This window comes from Strix uralensis, chromosome 5 (assembly GCF_047716275.1).
Source record: "Strix uralensis isolate ZFMK-TIS-50842 chromosome 5, bStrUra1, whole genome shotgun sequence".
In the NCBI taxonomy this organism is placed as follows: domain Eukaryota; kingdom Metazoa; phylum Chordata; class Aves; order Strigiformes; family Strigidae; genus Strix; species Strix uralensis.
The window spans coordinates 87,810,760-87,830,307 of NC_133976.1; the positions used below are offsets into that span (position 1 = coordinate 87,810,760).

General features: G+C 42.8%; 1 protein-coding gene across 4 annotated transcripts in view; it reads left to right on the top strand.

The window, feature by feature from the left end:
- The window catches only part of KIAA0930 (KIAA0930 ortholog), an 84,610-nt gene that overhangs the window by 28,690 nt on the left and 36,372 nt on the right, over positions 1–19,548 (top strand). For all 4 annotated transcript variants that reach the window (XM_074872126.1, XM_074872128.1, XM_074872129.1 and 1 more), the window contains exon 2: positions 10,100–10,248. In XM_074872126.1, the coding sequence (XP_074728227.1) occupies positions 10,100–10,248 (149 nt within the window). The remainder of the gene's footprint in view (positions 1–10,099; positions 10,249–19,548) is intronic.

Below are 19,548 nucleotides of genomic sequence, written 5' to 3' on the forward strand. Positions count from 1 at the left end.
AATATGGAAGTGGCTATCTGTAGCAAAATCACCTGGAAAATATTTTGGCTGTACACTAAAATTTCTTGTGTTTGTCCATGGTCATTGCCCTGAAAATTATATATTTATCACCTGCTACTAGTAACCATGAGCTAGTACTGCTAATCCATTCCTGTGACAACACACTTCTTCCCTGTAAGCTGCAAGAGGAATTTTATCTTCTCCTAGGACAACCCTAGCTGGCTGTTTTGCAATGTATTTTTTCCAGAAGTGGCAAAGTTAAAGTTTTGATGTGAGCAGTATCACTTTTTCTGTTATTCCCCTTGTCAAAATTAGTTCTGCATGTTATGAAATATTAAAAAAAAACCCATCACACAAAAACCCCAAACCACAACAAAACAAAAAACCCATGAACTGCTTCCCCCCCAAAAAACCTTCCAAAACTATGCCGCTCTTTTATGTCAAAATTAATGAATTGAGTCTGAGAACCTGCTGAGTTTCAGAGATTAATTCCTACAGTCATAAGATTGCTTTTTTCCCCCAAGTTATTGAGGTGAATTAGGGTAATTCCAAAGTTCTAGGAAGGACAAAAATCTCCATGTTTTAAGGTGCAGCACAGGCTCCAGCTGCTAAGCCTTAGGGTGAGACTTGGGCGTGCGGTAGGTTATCCCATACCTACCTGTTGTGAAATGGTTCTCGCTTTGTCTGAGGCTCCTGGTCACTGTTAGAGACAAGATGTGGTTCTCCATGGTCTGCCAGGCCTGCGCTGGAATGGCAATTCTCATATTTTATCCTTCATTTGTTTTCCTATGATCTCTTCGGATTCGAGATACTTTTTTGTTTTAGCTTCATTGGAAAGTATTTTTGGTCTTCAGTAAGCAAATGTTCCACATGGAGAACTGGTGGTTTATGTTACTGTTCATGGTAACAGATACTATTTTTATACCGCTGGCAAGGGGGCAAACACTTTTTAATGCTAGCACAAAAAAGTAGTATCTTTGGTGTCACTGAAAGCATTGCAGTATTACATGATATTTGCCTTGAAACATTCAAATTTCTTTCTAATTTTTTGTAATGTAGAGAAGTTGGTCACTGTCATCTTCAAGTGATTTAATTGGACCTATAGGTCCTTATCCATAGTCACTCTTCATCATGTAACTTCAGTATTTTTACCATGTCTATGCTGCTAAATTCATCATTGTCATATTTGACCTGAAAAGCTCAGAAAGTACCACTTTGAAGCCTAATTCCAATAAGTGTTGCTTGCCAAAAAGTGTAAAACATCTGCTGATTGTTGATGTCTATACTGTTGATTGTTCCTTTTTACAATTGGGGGTAATCAGTAGCATTAGAGCACCGAGAACTGATCCCTCAAGATGGAGAATTTCCTCCCCATCTTCCTGATGCAGGTAGGAGCCACGGCAATGGGTGACCAATAGTACTAAGTTTGCACCCTTACAAGCTTAGTGGGTAAATTCAGTGAATTCCAGATTTGGCCTTCAATTTATAGCTATTAAAAAGTGGGTTTCTCCAAGCCCTTTCCAGAAATACATGATGGTGAAACTACTATCTTTTCCCAAAAAAATAAGTCAGGAAAAAGAACAAAACTAGTTTTGGTTTGGTGGTTTGGATTTTTTTGGTGTGTGTGTCTTATGAGGAGGATGTTGCTCTAAGTTGTAGGCCAAAATATGTGCCATTCTTGGGACAGATTGTTCCTCTGGAAATTGTTATCCTTGTCTTCTCTTGCTGTTGGAATGCAAGCAAACACAGTCGATATTAGAAGTGTCTTCTGCGTATAATGCACCTTGTATTATTTTATGCAGACCCGTCACAAAGGAGGAAACTTTTAAATAAATGATAGAGGGATGTAAATTTTCGTTGTCTGATTCTCATCTATGTCTGTTCTATTGGATATTTTGATAACGTACATTTTGTGGCATCAAAGTTATTTGTGGATGATTCTTAGCTGGGGGGAACATGCGCTCCTAACAACCTTGGGAGATACTGGGAAAGTTCAATTTGCATGAATTATTTTCTCTCGTAGTCAGAGAGGAAGAGCTTGTTTATGATACCCAAAGTGATGCTGCGATATAAATGAACTATTTCATATTTTCCAGGGAGACAGGAAACTGGTTGTAGTTGACATGCACGCAGCGTGGAAGAAGGTAGTAAATCATGGTGACAAAGATCAACTGTCTGTGAAGTGTCTGCTGTTTAGATGTTTGGAAATTGTGCTATATTGAGACCAAAGCCTCCTGTCTTAGCATTTATGGCACAAATCTATCCCATGAAATGGAAGAGCAAGCAGCTAGGTAGAGGTATGGTTATAGTGCAGGGAATCTGTACCTCCTAAAAGCCATCTCTGTGACAGATGTCCCTTGACACATTGGCCCCAATTATATAGCCTCTGTGGATAAAAAAGAAAACCTCAGAATCTAGGCACAGTCTGTATCTAATTATATGAATGAAAATGCATCGTATTAGGGTTAGGGGACAGCCTGAGGAGGAGCATGGGGCAGTGGAGAGCCATCACTAGCAAATGTCAAATATACTTGAAAGTTATACTTTGGTCCTCAGAAAAGTTTTTACATTGTGGCATTTTCCTTCTTTTTTTTTTTTCCCCCCAGAGTGATATAATTCCATCCTTTGCAAGTAGAGGATAGGTATGTGATGTGATGTGATTGACAGGTGCTTTACAAGGATGGACCATGAAACTGCATCGCTACAACCATGGCTTGACTTTATTTACATAGAGTTGCAAAGTTAAAGCTCTGTGGTGTAGGAGGGGAAGCTGTTACTGAGTAGGGTAAACTGTGATCCTTGGAACAGAATTACATTTTATCTGCTATTGTATAATTCAGCAGAGGCCTTAAGCACAACTTCTGTTTAGTCAGCTCTGAGTCATTTCTATGTTTTAGGAAATGGAAGTTATCAGCTGAAAACGAGCTTGGTTCCTCTGAATCTCGAGTGCTTTGAACCTGATATTCATGGAATTGTTCACAGGCCTTCATGGAAGACTTGATAGTCTATTCCTGAATGTAGAAACATGTTTATCTTTCCCTCTCCACACAGACAACCGCATTTGTCTTTGATCCAAGCGACAGCTTCTGGCTCATGTTGTTTTGGGCCTTTGAGTCAATTACCTGGTGAGAACAAGCTTTAAATTTAAATTTAAGGTGTGTACTGGAAGTGCATATTGATTCTGGGGATCTTAGCAATGCCTGCCATTGAGTTGTGCTTAGAGGGGGTAATAAATGAGAGACATGATATCGTCTATTTGTAAATGAGTAAATATGGCACAGCAGCTGTAACTGGCCTTTTAACGTTGTTGACTCAATGCTTGAAGCTCAGATGTTGTCAACTCCCTTATAGATATGCTATGAAGCCAAGGTTTAAATCAATTATATAGCTTTTAAAAAGTCTAGTATGTGTGTGCAAGTTTGAAAACATGATAGAGGATATATTCTTAAAATGCCCACGGAAAGAAAGGGAAGAGCAGCAACATTTCTATTTGATTTAGACTGTTCTTCATTCAACTTCAGATGAGCTTCCATCCATCCTCCTTGTAAATTACTGTCTGTTAGTAAAGAAGCATGTATTTGTTATACAATTATTGTCTCATCTTTAATTATATTGTGCTTATCCTCTTCATATGACATTAATGGATGTGTGCATGCAACACTTGATGGAGCAGGAGAATAGTTACCTCCATTTTAGGGTGAGGAGGAGGGTTGTGTTTGTGGCAGGGTAGGGCGTTTGATCTGCGGCATCTGGCTTGTCCCTGTCACTGCTGTTACCATGATGCCTTCCTTTTCGAGCTAGAGTTCTGCCAGAAAAACTTATGTTAGAAGTATATGTTGCCTTTTCTGACAGATTTAGGACTTGCATGCTTGCAAAAGCACCCTTCTCACTGTGCTGTGTCATTAGAGCTGGCATCAGTGGTGGTGCTCCTTTCCCAGCCCCGGTATTTATGAGAGAGGAATGCGCCACATGGATGTGCTCAGAGGGTCTCTTGTTTGGTGATGTCTTCCCTCTCTGTTGCCTGCTCTTGACTTGTTGGTTGCCAGTGAACTTCTGAAAGTTTGATGAAGTCCCGTGTTTGTGTGAGGTCAAACTGAAGGGATTAAATGATGTCCTTTTATGTAGGCATGGGAGGGAGACTGAACTTTAGATGTCTAATGATCTGGCTGGCGGGCAACTATCACTGGACAGAGAACACCCATTTGGATTTTATGCAGTCATAATTATAACTTTATAATATCAAAGGTAACTTTAATCTATGTGAAGCACTTCTCATATTGTCCTTGCATATTGTACTTGGCTAAACTCAAACCAAAAATTAAATATAGCTTGAATTGCTTAGAACTCTGGTTTGCTTTCCATGCTGGGGTTCTAAAGATCTTCATAAGCATTCAATTAACCCCTGAACATCTAAGGATGCTCATTTTACAGATGACAGCACTCTGGCAGAATTGGATGAAATGAGTTTTATTATGTTTCACAGTTAAGAGTAGCTCATGGCAGGCTAGAGGAATAAAAGCATAGGAAGAAACCCTGTCTGGCTGAAATTACTGTTCCTCTAAGCTCTGAGTGGTACATGCTGCAAAACTGATTATCCGCCAAATGGGAAATCTTTTCTTCTATTCCTTTGAAGCAAAATAATATGCTGACACTTCTCTTTATCCACTGATTTTTTGGAAAGCATTAATTAAAAAAAAAAAATCACAACTCCTTATGTGGATCTGGAGTCAGTTCCCTGGAATGAATGCTCAATATAAAAAAATCTAGTAGGTAAAAAGAAAGACATCCATTACATAGCAGCTGGCATAAATCTTCTAATGAGGATGAAATCCATGTAAATGAATCATTACAGTAAATTGTTGTAATTAGGATTTATTCATGACAAAGGTCTCATAATTATATAATCAACTTTTAGTGTATTAAGATTTATAGTCTGAACTCTTAATTCCATTTTATTCATTTAGAAGCAGAATTTGCTAGGGGAGGAGTGTTTTCAGGAGGCTGTCTTGCTACATGCTCTCAACTGTAGATGGAATTGGATCCCTTTGCAAATACCATCTAGTTCTGGTGTTGCAGAAGGCTGAAATTCCCCTCTGGCAACAATAAAACTGTTAGCAGTTTAAAAGGTCTCCCCAAATACTGAAGTCAAAGCTTCAAGGGCTTTTAAGTGCGAGGTGTTTTGTTAAGGGCCTTCCAATTAACGGTAGCGTCTATGTGTGCGTGGTGGGAAAACGCCGACGGCCCAACGTGAGAGAAAGCTGCTGCCAACTCATGATTGTCCAGGCTATGAAAAAATCACCTTCTAGTTTTGATCTCGGTCCTTGCCAGGTGGATGGGAGCAGCAGCGAGTGTGAGAGCAGAGGCTCAAAGTCATCCACAGTCCAACTGCGAGCTGGGTCCGTCCACTTCTCTGGTGGGTGGCACGTGGTGGGCACGGAACTGCTCTGAGCCCTACGTGCGCGGCAGAGGCCCCGCAACAGGCTGCTGGGGCAGAGGCTGAGAAATGAAGGCTTGGTGCTCTCTTCTATTGAAAATAACAACTTTGCTGGGCTGTCAACCTGACAGTTTCAAAACCATTACCCAAAACAATTTTAAAAGCAGTTTCCAAGTGCCTTCTCGGCAAAGCTGGAAGGCTTCCAGTGAGAGGTTGTAAACCACCAAAATCACTGTGCTTTTGGGGCTCTAATAGTTGGAGGCAAGCTTGAGTGGACATACTGCATCTGACGCTCTGGCTTGGAATTGGAATAGATTTTTTTCCCCCCTCTCAAATTTTAAGAAGTCTGGATTACAATTACAAATTTTCTTGTCTCCTTTCCAAGTTAACGCTGTTTAATAGATTTTAAAGGCTAATTCTTCTTGTGTGCTGTTCCCCATCCTTCCTGCTCCTACTAAAATTTAATAAGCAGCTGTGTTGCAGTGATTTGGCTCTTTTTGGCTCCAAGAAAAGTCCTTTACCCACTGCAGTCACAACAGTGAGAACATTCTCAGGCTGGTTTTAATTACAGCAATATCTGCAAATATCCCTGAAGCTTGGAGGACGATTTTACATCTAATCTGTTGCAGGTGGGGTGTGGAATTGACGGCCATCCAACATAGCTATAAGGGTTTTTAGTTGGTTTTTTTTCCCCTGCATTATGCTGCAGTGCTGAAGTAGCCTCAGTGCCGCAGCACTGTTGTCCCCTGGTTTTCTGTTTAGCCTGATGTTGAATACATTGAACCACTTTGTCCTGCGCTCCTCAGCAAGGGGAAGAGCACACACAAAGTCCTGGTGCCTTACCCCGTTCTGCTGTTCTCCTGCCTGTATTAATGCTCTGTTCTAACCACCCATAAATCATTCAGAGGAGCAGATGAACTCCTGTGCTTTTACTGTGTAAAATGTATCTGACGGTGTAAGAAGCTCATACGACAGCTTCTCAGATTTTTGCAGGTACTGCCAGAATCTAAAAGTGGTTTAAGCCTCGTTTGTAATGCTGGGTTTAGGTAACTTGATGATTTTTGCTTTATAAGGGAAAAATATTTCCCCCCAATAGAAAAACATTCTTATATAAATTTAGAAGTGGCTTGGCTAGGGTTATTTTGTTTACTTATTTATGAAACAAAACCAAAGTGGTGTACTTCTGAACGCTAGAACTTTTTCAGAGATGATTCTTAAAGAATGTAGATTTTTTTTTTTCTTTTTCCTTTGTTTTTCCTAGAACTCCAGATGAACTCGGTGCAATCTTCTTTCCCCCTTCCCTCCCCCCTCCCCATTTAATTAAGGCTCGGAATTCAGGTACTCAAAACCCATGAGATTTAATAAGTTAGAGGCCATTAATGAATCAGGATGAATGCATTCTCTGTTTTCTACTCTTTGCTAAATCTAGAGGCGGGACTGGGTCATGGTGTCTTCGCCTGTCGCTGGTACTACTGTGAATCTTCTTAATCAAGTCGAGTTCCCTACAGCTGTAGGGATTTTTGCCTTCACTATTCCAACTGAGAGGGCTGCTCCTGAACTTCATGGCTTGAATGGTTAGGAATCAGCTTCGAATTTCCAGCCTATGTATGTGTTGGTGGGTAGTTTAGAGCCACTTGCCCTTGTGTCAGCAGTATATCCTTAAGGCTGAAGAGTTCTTTTTTTCTTCTCGGTGCTTATCTGTGAATATACTGACCGATGATAATCCTGTCTGAACACATTTGGATCCACTCCTACACGGTGAACTCTCAGCTATAGCTGTTTGCCCTAGAGTCCTGTTCACCTCTGCCCACCGGAGGGGTTTAAATAGTGCAGGTGGCCAGCATCCCGTATCTGATTTCTCCTGTGCTTGATTCCCTTTCTCCACTGGAAAAAACTGGATAGTACTTCAGTGCATTGCAAATTTTATTCACCTTAAGTTCTGTGCCACCTTAAGGAATTGAAAAGCCTTCACTGCAGCCATGCAAACAAAGCAATTGCAATGTGGCCTGGAGTTAACCTGCACTGGGAGCTAACTACTTTGGCCTTTTTCTGTTCTCTCTCAGCCTTTTCATTAATTATTTTTAATATAATCAGCTGTATACATACTTTCGAATACCATCCTGCCTGATGTTGATTAACATATTCTGTGCACGGTCCATCAGTGGAATTTCATTGTTTTTTCATTATTACTTTTGGATGTAGTTGGAGAGACCTAAGATTTTGTTTTCAATCACCCGTTTGTCTGCCTAAAAATTTGAAAGTCTAATCTCCTGCCCACCACAGTAATTAAAGATTGGAAGAAAGATTTGCCTTGCAAATATTGCACATGCGATGAAGTAGGAAAATGTGCTGATTTACGCTTGTGGATTAAAAGTTTGATTGATTGCTTTATGAAGCCCTGAAGTTAGCCACCAGTGTCTAAGAAAAATCATGTTCATTGTTATGGTACGTGTCAGCTTTCCTGGCAATTGACTGGAAAATCTTCTAAAGCTTTAATGCGGGTATTGCTGTAAAGAACTGTCACTTCTATCTCGTGCAGGATTCTTCTCTCTGCAGAGCGATTCCATCCGTGCAGCGTACGGCTGGGAGGGAAACACACCAACCTCAATTGTAGCCGAGGGCTGGAGAGTGACGTGTGTACCAACCTGGCAGGCAATGCATAGCTTTTGGGGAAAAAAGCCGCTGTAAATGATAGATGTTCTGGGGGGACGGGTTGTCAGCTGCCTGCGTGTACACACCCCCGCCCCGTCTCGCTCTCTTGTACATAACACTACCATCCATCATCTGTTTCAGGTTTTTGCTGTTTCTCGGCAATATAATTATATATTTTTTTAGTGTGTCTGTCTTCACGGGTTTTAAAACAGCTAGACTCTGGCTAACAGCTGCAGTTATCTCTCAGGAGGGTGTCAGGGAGGGGGTGCAATTACTCCATCAAGGAGCCTCCAGTAGGGACTGAGCAGCAGTGGAGAAGTTCAGCTCCCTTCTCACTAGGCACTGTAGTGGCTTCTCTCCTTGTCTGTATAAATTTTGGTCTTCAACAGTGTGCAAGTATTATGGCACAGAAGAAATGCAGCACCTTTTGCTGTTTTATTAGTTAAATGCTTTGAAGAGTTTCACAGAATGTGATGTCACTTCTACAGTGCCTCCTTTTCCTGGTGAGGCCAACTGCCATGCTGATGCTGATGTAATTTGTCTGTCTCCTTCAACAAGACTTTTTTGCATCTTCCTCTTCCCGTTTTTCCCCTTCTCCCCCAACTTTTTCTTGTTTAAATGGGATTCAGGACTTAAACGCCTTGTTTCCTTGAGGAAGAGCTGAGTTTCGCTTCTTGTCAGAGAGAGGGTGAATTAGTTGCCCCTAGACGGGTACATTTACGTTCCTGCGTATTGATTTGCCAACTGTGTGAGTTTCAAAAAGGCCAAATGCCGGGTTCTGCACTTGGGCCACAACCCCCAGCAGTGCTACAGGCTTGGGGAGGAGTGACTGGAGAGCTGCCAGTCAGAGAGGGACCTGGGGGGGTTGATTGCCAGCCAGCTGAACATGAGCCAGCAGTGTGCCCAGGTGGCCAAGAAGGCCAATGGTATCCTGGCTTGTATCAGCAATAGCATGGCCAGCAGGGACAGGGAAGGGATCTTACCCTTGTGCTCGGCCCTGCTGAGGCCGCCCCTCGATGAGTGGGTTCAGTTTTGGGCCCCTCACTCCAAAAAGGCCATTGAATGACTCGAGCGTGTCCAGAGAAGGGCAACGGAGCTGGTGCAGGGTCTGGAGCACAGGTCTGATGGGGAGCGGCTGAGGGAACTGGGGGGGTTTAGTCTGGAGAAGAGGAGGCTGAGGGGAGACCTCATGGCCCTCTACAACTCCCTGAAAGGAGGGTGCAGAGAGGGGGGATGAGTCTCTGGAGCCAAGGAACCAGCGCCAGGACAAGAGGGAATGGCCTCAAGCTGCGCCAGGGCAGGGTCAGACTGGCTCTTAGGAAGGATTTCTTTGCAGAAGGGGTTGTTGGGCGTTGGAATGGGCTGCCCAGGGCAGGGGGGGAGTCCCCATCCCTGGAGGGGTTGAAGAGTCAGGTTGAGCCAGCGCTGCGGGATCTGGTGGAGTTGAGAACGGTCGGTGTGAGGTTCATGGTTGGACTAGAGGATCTTCAAGGTCTTTTCCAACCTTGATGACTCTGTGATTTAAGGAAGGTATCGGCTACTAGTTTCTGAAGGATTGGCTACACTCCCTGAGAGCATAAATAACCCTGTTGGCGGCTGATGGCTTCATGTCATTAACTGGAGTGTATATTGGCATCACATGCCTTTGAAATTACTCCTTGAGTGCTCCTCTGATGTATTCCAGCTCACTGCACTGGCCCTGTCCTCAGTGGCATGAGCATAGCCTGGGTACACTTGTGGGCCCTGACTGCTGTTTGCTGTGCAGGAGGGCAGATGGAGTGCTAGAAGGTGTTTTTGGTTGACGGTAGCCAAAGAGGGGTTGTGAGTTCATGCTGAATGTTAGCTGTGCTGTCCACTTCACAAAAACTTACTCTTGTACAGCTCAGAGTAGTTCTGCTACAGCTGGGCTCGACGGTACCACGTGTAGCAGACTTCAGGTGTCATCTGAAGCACAGTCAAATGTGATGTGCTAATTCCACAGCTCTTATTTCTCTTTTGTTTTATGCCTTTTAGGGTGTTTCAAAGATGACCGTATTGTATTCTGGACGTGGATGTTTTCAACGTACTTTATGGAGAAATGGGCCCCCCGGCAAGACGATATGCTCTTCTATGTCCGTCGAAAACTGTCCTATGTCGGTGGTGATAGTACAGAGGGGAAAAAGGTGAGTAATGATATATTTTAACCTGGGAAATTTAAAGTAACATGGGATTTGGTGTTCTGGAGTACCTGACACATATGAAGAACTACAGACCGAGGGTAAGGAGTCTCCAGCTCTGCCCCCCACAAGAAGTTACGCAAAATTGGCCCACAGAGAAATACAGTGGTTAATGCTGTGAACAGCAGCAGGCTAAGTGAGCTTCACTGTCACCGACTTAAGGAGATCAGAGACTTTGCCTGCTTTTTTGGGAAGCTTTCATGTTGGTCAGCCTGCTTTTAGGGGGAAAGGGAGGACAGCCGTGCTGATTTTTGTTTTGCTTTTCAGTGATGATGCTTTACAGTTTGAAAGTTTAAATCTGTAGAAAGAGAGGAGTAAAGGAGGAGGAAGATGGTCACTTTGGTATTTCTAGAAGAACCCTTCCTGAGATACCAGAGCATCAGGAATGAACATCTACTGGGTACTTAGTAGCAGACTACATGCAGCCTCCAGGAGCTGGGATACAGTAGTGACAAACAGGGGAGAAATGACGCTATTCTCATAATCTACATTTCAGACAATATGCCCTCCTATAGAAGTACTGTTTCTTGAAAAAACACATGATCAGGTAGCCTAGTGCTGATGCACAGGTATTTTCCCATTAGAGATTTGAGAAACCTCTCAGCATTTCATAGCAATTTTTATCTTAGTTGGGGGAAACAGGAGCAAGAGAAATGATTGTTTTATTGGGAATTAAGGAGACAGTTGCAGAGGATCAAAAGCAGGAAGGTAAATGGAGGAAGAAAAGACTGGGATTTATTTCCTGACATAAGTAAATAGTTTACACTGTTGTTGAATCACAGATGTATGCTCATGGTGTACAGGAGAGTGTTTTTACCAGGTATACCAGGGTTCTCTGCCTTTAAACATGGTGACATAAAGGCCCATAGTTGTCAACTCACTTGAGAAAAGGATGCCAGAAGATTTTCCCACATTTTTGTTGGAGATCCAGGAAGTAGGCAGATTTATCTTCTCTCTTCCCCCCACCCCTCGAAGTTCCATCATGACAACCACTGAGAAGAAGATGGCAAAACACTGTTCTTTCTCTGTCAGAGGAGTCGTTGAAAAGTCTTTGGTCAGCAGACTTGGAGCTTTAAGGCTTTTGGAGGAAACTTTCATCCTAATCATTGTTTAAATGACTCTAAATGCATTCCTGTTTCACATCAAACAATACTGTGGTTTTGTTCAGCCTAATAAAAGCGTGGGTTGTTTAACCTCTTGTCCTTCCCAACAAGGAAGGTGAAGCTCAGAGGAAGCCTGGTTGCTTAAATTCATTCACAGACCCCAGTCAATCTCTGTTTAACTTATTAATCAGTTTAAAGTGTTTGAACCTCTCATGGAGAAGAGACAGGGAAATAAACCCTTTCATTTGCTCTCAGAGCTTTATTTAAGCCTCTAAAAGCATCATAGATAATTTTTATATTTGTGAGGGCGTCTCATAAGTGGTAGTTACTACAAAATCAGCATTAGTGAATTGCTTGCTGTAACAACTAAGATGGAGAGCGTGCCTTATAGCACACTCAGTATTTTATAACTCCCCCTTGACTGTTTGCGTTTTGCTCAGCCTCTGAGAAATGAACCTTTCCTGTGACTTTGAAGTACTTTGGATGCTTTGTGAAACTTCATAGGTTGGTGATTCTTTTGGTATCTGTGCAGCTCTCCTCCTGTTTGATTTTTGCAGTTCCAGCCCCTCTTGTATCTAATTTTTGAGTCTGTCCTGTGCAGTGAGATGCCAAACAGCTATTCTTTGAATTATGACTAGACAGGTTTTTATTTTACTTTGTAGTTTTGGCCATTCTTTCTTGAAAGGTGATGTCAAAATACCAAAATCATATCATTAAAAGGGGAAGAAGCTGGAGACTGATATTTATAGAAGCCGAATATAACTTCAGGCATCCCTGCCACCCACCAAACTGTGTGCTCATTTACATCGCCAGAGGTAGACTGGAAAGGTGGGAGAAGGGGACAGGTTCCGAATTGTTGGGTGCTGTGAAGGGCTAGAACCAGCACTGCCCTGTTGGCTGCTGCCTTGTGCCCAGGCTGCGCTGAACACTCTGGCGATGATTCCTCCCTGAAAGTGAACTAGTAGGTAATCATAGAAGTGGGATTCTTTGTAGTTTGGGTATATAGTGAAGCCAAGTTCACCGTAGTTCTTCCATGGACACTATGTATTTGCCCTGCATTTGCCTGGCTGTTGGAGGTTTTGACTGAAGAATGCTGCCAGAGATGCGTGAGGTGAATCGTTGCCCTGTGCCATCTCAGAGCATTGGTTTATATTCATGAAAATAAGATCCGCACAGCTTTGAGCACAGAAATCTTCTGTAGGGCTGATGACAACAACAAAACCGGCTTGAGCGGGGAGGAGCTGTTTGTCTGAATGCTGACAATGGTGGTGTTTGTTTTCTGAGATGATGAGCTCATGTTCACATCATTTGCATGCCGTGGTGCGATGATTCATGTCAGCGAAAAGCAAGTGTCGATTTATCAAACGGTTTTCCGGTTTTGATGGCTGCCCTGTGTGATTTAAAAGTCGTTCCTGCTTGTGGGGTTTTTTCTGTGCTTACTGGAGCTGAAGAGTGTCAGCAATAACACTTGATTTTAAGTTGAAGTGTAACAGAGGATAAGCAGAAAAAACCTGATAGGATCAAGATTAGAAGTTCTGTTCAATTTTAAGGCTGTATGAGAAGGGCTTTGGATGCAGCTTAGTTGCAACAGCTTGAAGTAATAAATCTTGCAATATGGTAGGGACGATGGTAAACTTCTCTACCTTCACAAATTTTATTTTAAAAGGCCTTTTAAATGATCTGCTTCGTAGACCCCCTGCTCTAAGCGACTTTCCATTTGCTTCTCTTTTCCACCCCAACAATTTCTAAACTGCTCGTGTATGGGTGAAACAGCAATGGTTTAATATGGTCTATGCCAGGGCAGAACTGCCATGTTGAATTCTGGGCTATATCCATTACACAGACTCTTGAATCCCAGAGAAATGCGTTCAACTCCATGTCACGATAACAATCCTGCAGCTTTTCTTGCCAAGTTTTGAAGATACTTCTTCTCTCAGTGTCTTTAAGCAAAGCCACAGACCCCACCTGTCAGGATCTGTGCAGGCAGGACATTGTGGAGCATAGCTCTTGTCAAGGTTAAGGGATTTAATGGGCTTTTTTAAGGTGGAATCCCTTTGAGTTGTCACTCTTTAGGCACTGTTAAGACTCAGAAACCCCCTTTGCTGCTGCCTCACACAGCAGCTGATCTGACCTACTGGAAAACGTAAGCCATGATCTGCACTTACAAAGGGTCCTGTACATTGCCAAAACCTACAGCTTTAAAAGACTGAAGTGGTTGGGCTTGGGATTCTGATTTTAAAATGGTATTAGATCAAGATTTAATATCTCTGTCTCTTTCCAGTGCAAAAGGTGTTTATGAAGGATTATGCTTTTACAGCAGCAAGCTTCTAATCTTTCTGTAGAGAGATGCTCTACGGAAGATGCTGGCATGGTGTTAACAGAGATAACTGCTGAGTAGGGAGACTAAGGTAAAACCTCACAGCAGAGCTAGGTTGTATTAACCCCTTCTGCCTTGCTTTGTCACCTGCAAAGGGTGCTGTATTTGTAGGGCAAAGCAATAAAAAAGATAAATTTAAGACACTGTTGGTGTATGTTCAGAGCTTGCCTTGATTTTGGAGTAGATCCTGTTTTCTTCAGCATCCTATAAGTGTGGAGGAGTAGAGTTGCTGCCAAATGCATGGGGTAGTCATTCAGGCTGTTAAGTCTTCAAAAAGCTTGAGCTACTGGTGTTGTGGCTGTAGCTTCAGAAACAGAACTGAACAGGAGCCATGGTTTACACGTTTATGTGCATCTGGACCTGTGACACAACAAATATTGGCTGGGGTGGGAGACCAGTTAGTTTCCAAAGCTAAATGACTTGAGGCACATGACTCCTACTAAAAATCACAGGATTTTCATAGCTGAATCTCTAATTCACTGTCACCATCTGTCTGGCTGGAAGATTCAACAACCTGAACTCAGCATCTAGCAGAAATGCAAGTTTAAAAAGCTTATGTTGCTGCCTCTGTTGTACCTTTCAGAGCAGTGGGGTTTTTTTGGACATTGTAAGCAAACAGGACGTCTCCAGAAGAGCTGTTTGTATGCTTCACGGCAGTCCCACATCACCTCTGAATGCAACAGAGAAATAAACGGCCAAAAAATGCATCTCTCTGGCCAAATAAATTCTCTCCTTGTACGTGGATGGTATGTGGGAACAAACAAGGATTGCAACATGTGCAAGTCAATACAGAGAGACAGCTGTTCTGCCTCAACTCTTGTGTTGTGTGAAGTTTGTGGAGGTGTTGCAGTGAGTAGGAACAGGGGCTTCTGCAGAAGAGGACAGCAGTAATGCATTGCTCTCATTTTGAAACATGGAAAAGGAATGCTGGCATTATCAGATTGATACTGTGATTTTCTGTAAGTTGCTCAACTTCTTAAATGCAAAGATTTGGCTTTTCTGTTACAATTATCCTTCTCGTAAATTCCTGTGCACTCTCATGCTATTGTGCTGATGTTTGGTTGTCCAAGTATGTGGACACAAAGTGTTACCGTAAATTCAGTCTCAAAAGAACCCTCTAAGACTTAGTTTGAAGTTTTAGAAGGCAGGCATTTATTGCAGCGCTGGATGCATGGGGGGTCACTCCACCTAACATGCACACACTAAAATGAAAGTTCATCCTTTATATACCTTAAAGACGTGAATATTCATACATTTTCCAAGAAGTCTCTGCCTTTCCACCTTTCTACAACATTTACGTAACGCTGGCGTTGCAAAACTAGACTACGCATGCGTGGGGGTCTTGGGTGGTCGCTTGGGCAGTTACCCCCCTACTCCTTTTCCCCTTTTATGGTCGTGAGTCTTTTTGAGGACAATTTCTTCTCCTTGGATGTTTCCCAGCTCTGTTGTCCAGCCAAGTTGTTCTTTCTTACCCGCCTTGTTTGAGCATTTCTGCCAGGATGTATCTATTCTCAAGGTTAGGATATCTTCTCTGTACACTTTAATGACTCAGGCCTTGTTAAATACAACATTAAACATTGTTTGGTAAAAGAATTTCTTAACATTTCCCCTCTTTGAGACTTCCAGGTATATGCAATCGGGTACGACATGACCATATAAGGTATAATGGCGTGCTTCTCTTACCATTAATTGTTACAGGCCTCAACTTGCAGGCATCAAAAGGAGCTGCTCCTTGACATCCTCTGCTCCTGGTGCATTTTTTTGCAAGACTGTCTCTGTTTCCTACGTGTGCTGTGAAAGATTGCTGGGCAGAAGTGAAGAATGCTGCCACAGGTGTGACAAGAACATCTCTTTCCACACAGAACTGGCTCTGGGTGTCTGTGACCTGGAATATACTTGTGACGTACCTGGCAGGCTAATGAGCATTCAGGGTGGAGGTATTTTCATATTCTGTCCTATTTCCAGAGTAAATTTGTGTCTGAGGCAAAGTGAGCACGCAGCTGAAATATCCTCGTGGTGTCACAGTCGGTAAACTCAGGACTTGGGAAGTGGGTGTGGGCTGCGGGGGCATTTTTAATGAATTGCTCTTTATTGCTTCCAGTCTGAAGAACTCTTCTTAAGCAGTCAAATAGGGTGACAAGAAAGCCAAGATCAGAAGGGAGTTTTTAATATGAATTGCACTGAAACACGGCAGCCCTGGCTCATGTGGCTGAGAAGCTGTTGTATTCTCTGCGACAGAGAGGAACTTCATGGGGAAGAAAAGAAGCCCAGACCTGGTTCCTTCATCTGATAGGATTGTATTGAATAATTTAGTATCGCAAATGCAGCTTATCTGAGTCACTGGGGGTTTGAGGGACAGAAGAGCACTGCTGGGCTGGGCTTTGCACCCTGGAAAAGGTAAAAGGGTCTGCTTGGAGCTCCCTGAAAGCCTCATCAGGCTAGTAGTTCAGCAGAGCACTCGGTGTGTTTGATCTGCGGGTCACAGTCAGTGTCAGCTTGCTTAGCAGTGGTATAAAAATGTCTGTTTTCAGTGTAGAAATTAATATGCAATTGAATTGAATCTCTGGAATATCATAATCAAGTTGCTAATAACACTAGTAATTAGTACTTAAATGTCTAGTCTATCCACCAGTGTCCCTTTCCCTCCCATGCCCTGCTCCATTTTCTCGTAGTAACCCAGTTTATGCTTTTCCACATTCAGCAGAAATGGTTTGAAATATGATGATTTATTAACATTCTGTAATTTATTTTCCCCATGCCTTTGTCTGCCGCCTTCGTTACTGATGCAGCACGCCTTCTCTCGTTTTGCTGACTGTATTCTGCGGGAGGCACACTGCGTGTTGCTTCAGGCACTTGTGCTTTTCTAGGGAGGACTTCAGAAAAGCTGGGAAATATTATTACAGAAATAAGGTAACAGTGAGCAACCTGTTACATCTGAAAATATTGGTGACTCTGGTCTGGGGCCATGTTAGATAATGCTTAAATAGTCACACGTCTGTCTATCCTTTCAATTTTTGAAAGCTGATTTGGCAGATTAATGGAATGTTTGAATTGGGGAATGAAAGTTGGTGCGTTTCACAGAGTACAAGTGTCAGGGAGCAGATAGGGTTATTTTGTCAGTATCTCAAATAAAGTGATTTCTTGCCTTGCTGATACTGATCAGCGTGTTTTAAATCCCAGCCTTGTCTTTCTTAGCCACAGTTACAATGGCTTTCTTGGTGCCAGAGCTATGCTGGGGGAAAACAGTTTTCACACCCTGCCTGTGTGTCTTACGATTTGCATGCTGTTGGTTTCCCCTCATTTGTTTGATGAGTGTCATCAAGCGTTCAGACTGTTCCAGTTATTTGAGCAACTTGCACTTCCCTTATTTTTAATCTTTTATATCTCTTCTGTTGTTGCTAGAATTGCGAAGACAGAATTAGACTTTTTGGGTTCTTTGCACATAGGTCATTTCAGTTACGGTTGGTTGAAGCCAACTTTTTAACCTTTTTTTTTTCCTACGGATTGGTGAAGTGCAAAGGTTACAGGAGGGTGTTTTCTCTTTGGAGAGGGAGGAGGCTGCTGTTTCTAGCTGCCAAATGATGCTGTCCCTGCACGCCTTTCACTGTTGTCTCATTAGAGAGAAATGGGGTCTGTCTGTCTTAACATTTACCATTCAGCTCAGACCTAGTCATAGTGCAAAGACTGTTCTTCCCCCAAAAGCACAGTTGAGTGGAAGGGGAGGATGCCAACGGGTTGGAGTTGGGGGATGTTTGCAGTGATGCCTCATCCTTTCTGAAAGGGGTTGGGACGATGAGCAGCGCAATTAACCTTGAATTGCAGGGGCTGGACTTCACAAATCAGAGCACTTCTCGCTCTAAGGTAAACTAAAATGTTGACTTTAGGGCAGGCTTATCTCATTAAGCCATCATCTGCAACCAGATCAATAAATGACAGGAGAAAGATTGGGTTGTAAGGAATTACAGCAGCACTGAAACCCCGGTGAATAGTGGGAATAGCTTTGCAGAACTGAATATCAAGAGGAAAAGAAATGGGAGGGCGTAAAGTCTGCCTGTGAGTTGACTGCTGGTTTTGAGCTTAGACTGCAACTGCGCTTGTTCGGTGAACAGGCAATGAGTCAGCTGGGCTGGGGGTACAGTCACCTCTGCTCTCCCCAGCCTGAGCCTTTCAGCGTCACTGCGCCAGAGTTGTATAACGAAGCGGCGCAAGATGAGAATTTTAGCATATATTGCTCAGAGGTTTGTTCAAGAAACAAAGCCCTGCCTTGCTCTCCTTCACAGGTGTATGAGGCTTTCTCCTTAAAAGCTCTTGGTTAGCACAAGAAAAAGTTCATGATCATCTTATTCCCTTAAGGATTTAAGCCCTGTTTGATTGTTAGAGGGGAGAGCAGTCAGCCTAGTCATCTTTACTCTCTTTAAAATCCCAAATTAACTGTGAAAAGAAAGCATACTTCTAGCTCTTTGCCTGATAAAAGCTAAACTTAAGTGATTGGGAACCATGCTGAACTTTATCAAATATGGTGAAATCACTGCCTGTTTTAATTTCCTTAACTAATATCAATCCTCAGGAATAAAAAAATAATAGTACATATCATGCAAATCATGCTAATGATTCTGCTTGTAATGGCTGTCTTTCTGAAATATATCTGTCCAGTTTCATAATTGCAAGTGGAGTCTTTAAGTGACAACAAAACATAAATTGAATTTTTATAATGCAGTATTTTCCTGCCCTTTGTATTTTTGTACCAAATAGAAATGTTTTATAGAACCACATGTTTTGTTGTTAGCTTCTGCAGCACTCATTACCTTATTTATAATCATTACTGTTGCTTTACATATTTCTTACATGAAGACTAATAAACCTTACAAGGTCTGTGGCTTTTAGTGATAGACTGTAAATAGGTCTATAAATTCAGCAAATTACTTTGGTCTAAAAGAAACGGTCCTGTGTGGTGAATCTTCATATTAATGAATGTTATATGTAATTATTCCTTTTTGGAATCTGATCATAGTTACAGAGGTTTGCCTAGTTTTTAAACATTGCAATCTAGACTATTGTAGATACACCAACATCAAATTTACCTTGAGGTGTGAATAAGTTACAAATTCTTGGAAAATCTTGAGGTGAAATCCCAGCTCCTCTGAGGTTGCTGAGAATTTTGCGATTCGCTTCAGTGGACAAGAATTTCATTCCCATTAAGTATAGAGGGTAAAATAAACTGAGTTGCAGAATAATTACAGAATCACAGACTGGTTTGGGTTGGAAGAGACCTTAAAAATCATCCAGTCCCACCCCCTGCCCCAGGTAGGGACACCTTCCACTAGCCCAGGTTGCCCAAAGCCCCGTCCAACCTGGCCTTGAACCCTTCCAGGGAGGGGGCAGCCACAGCTTCTCTGGGCAACCTGTGCCAGGGCCTCACCACCCTCACAGGGAACAATTTCTTCCTCATGTCTCATCTAAATCTGCCCTCTGTCAGTTTAAACCTGTTACCCCTCATCCTATCCCTACCCCCCTGATCAAGAGTCCCTCCCCCCTTTCCTGTAGCCCCTTTCAGTCCTGGGAGGCCGCTCTAAGGTCTCCCCGGAGCCTTCTCTTCTCCAGCTGAACCCCCCAACTCTCTCAGCCTGTCCTCACAGGGTGGTGCTCCAGCCCCCTGAGCATCTTCGTGGCCTCCTCTGGCCCCGCTCGAGCAGGTCCATGTCCTGCTGTTGGTGCCCCCAGAGCTGGACCCAGCACTGCAGGAGGGTCTCTCAGAGCGGAGCAGAG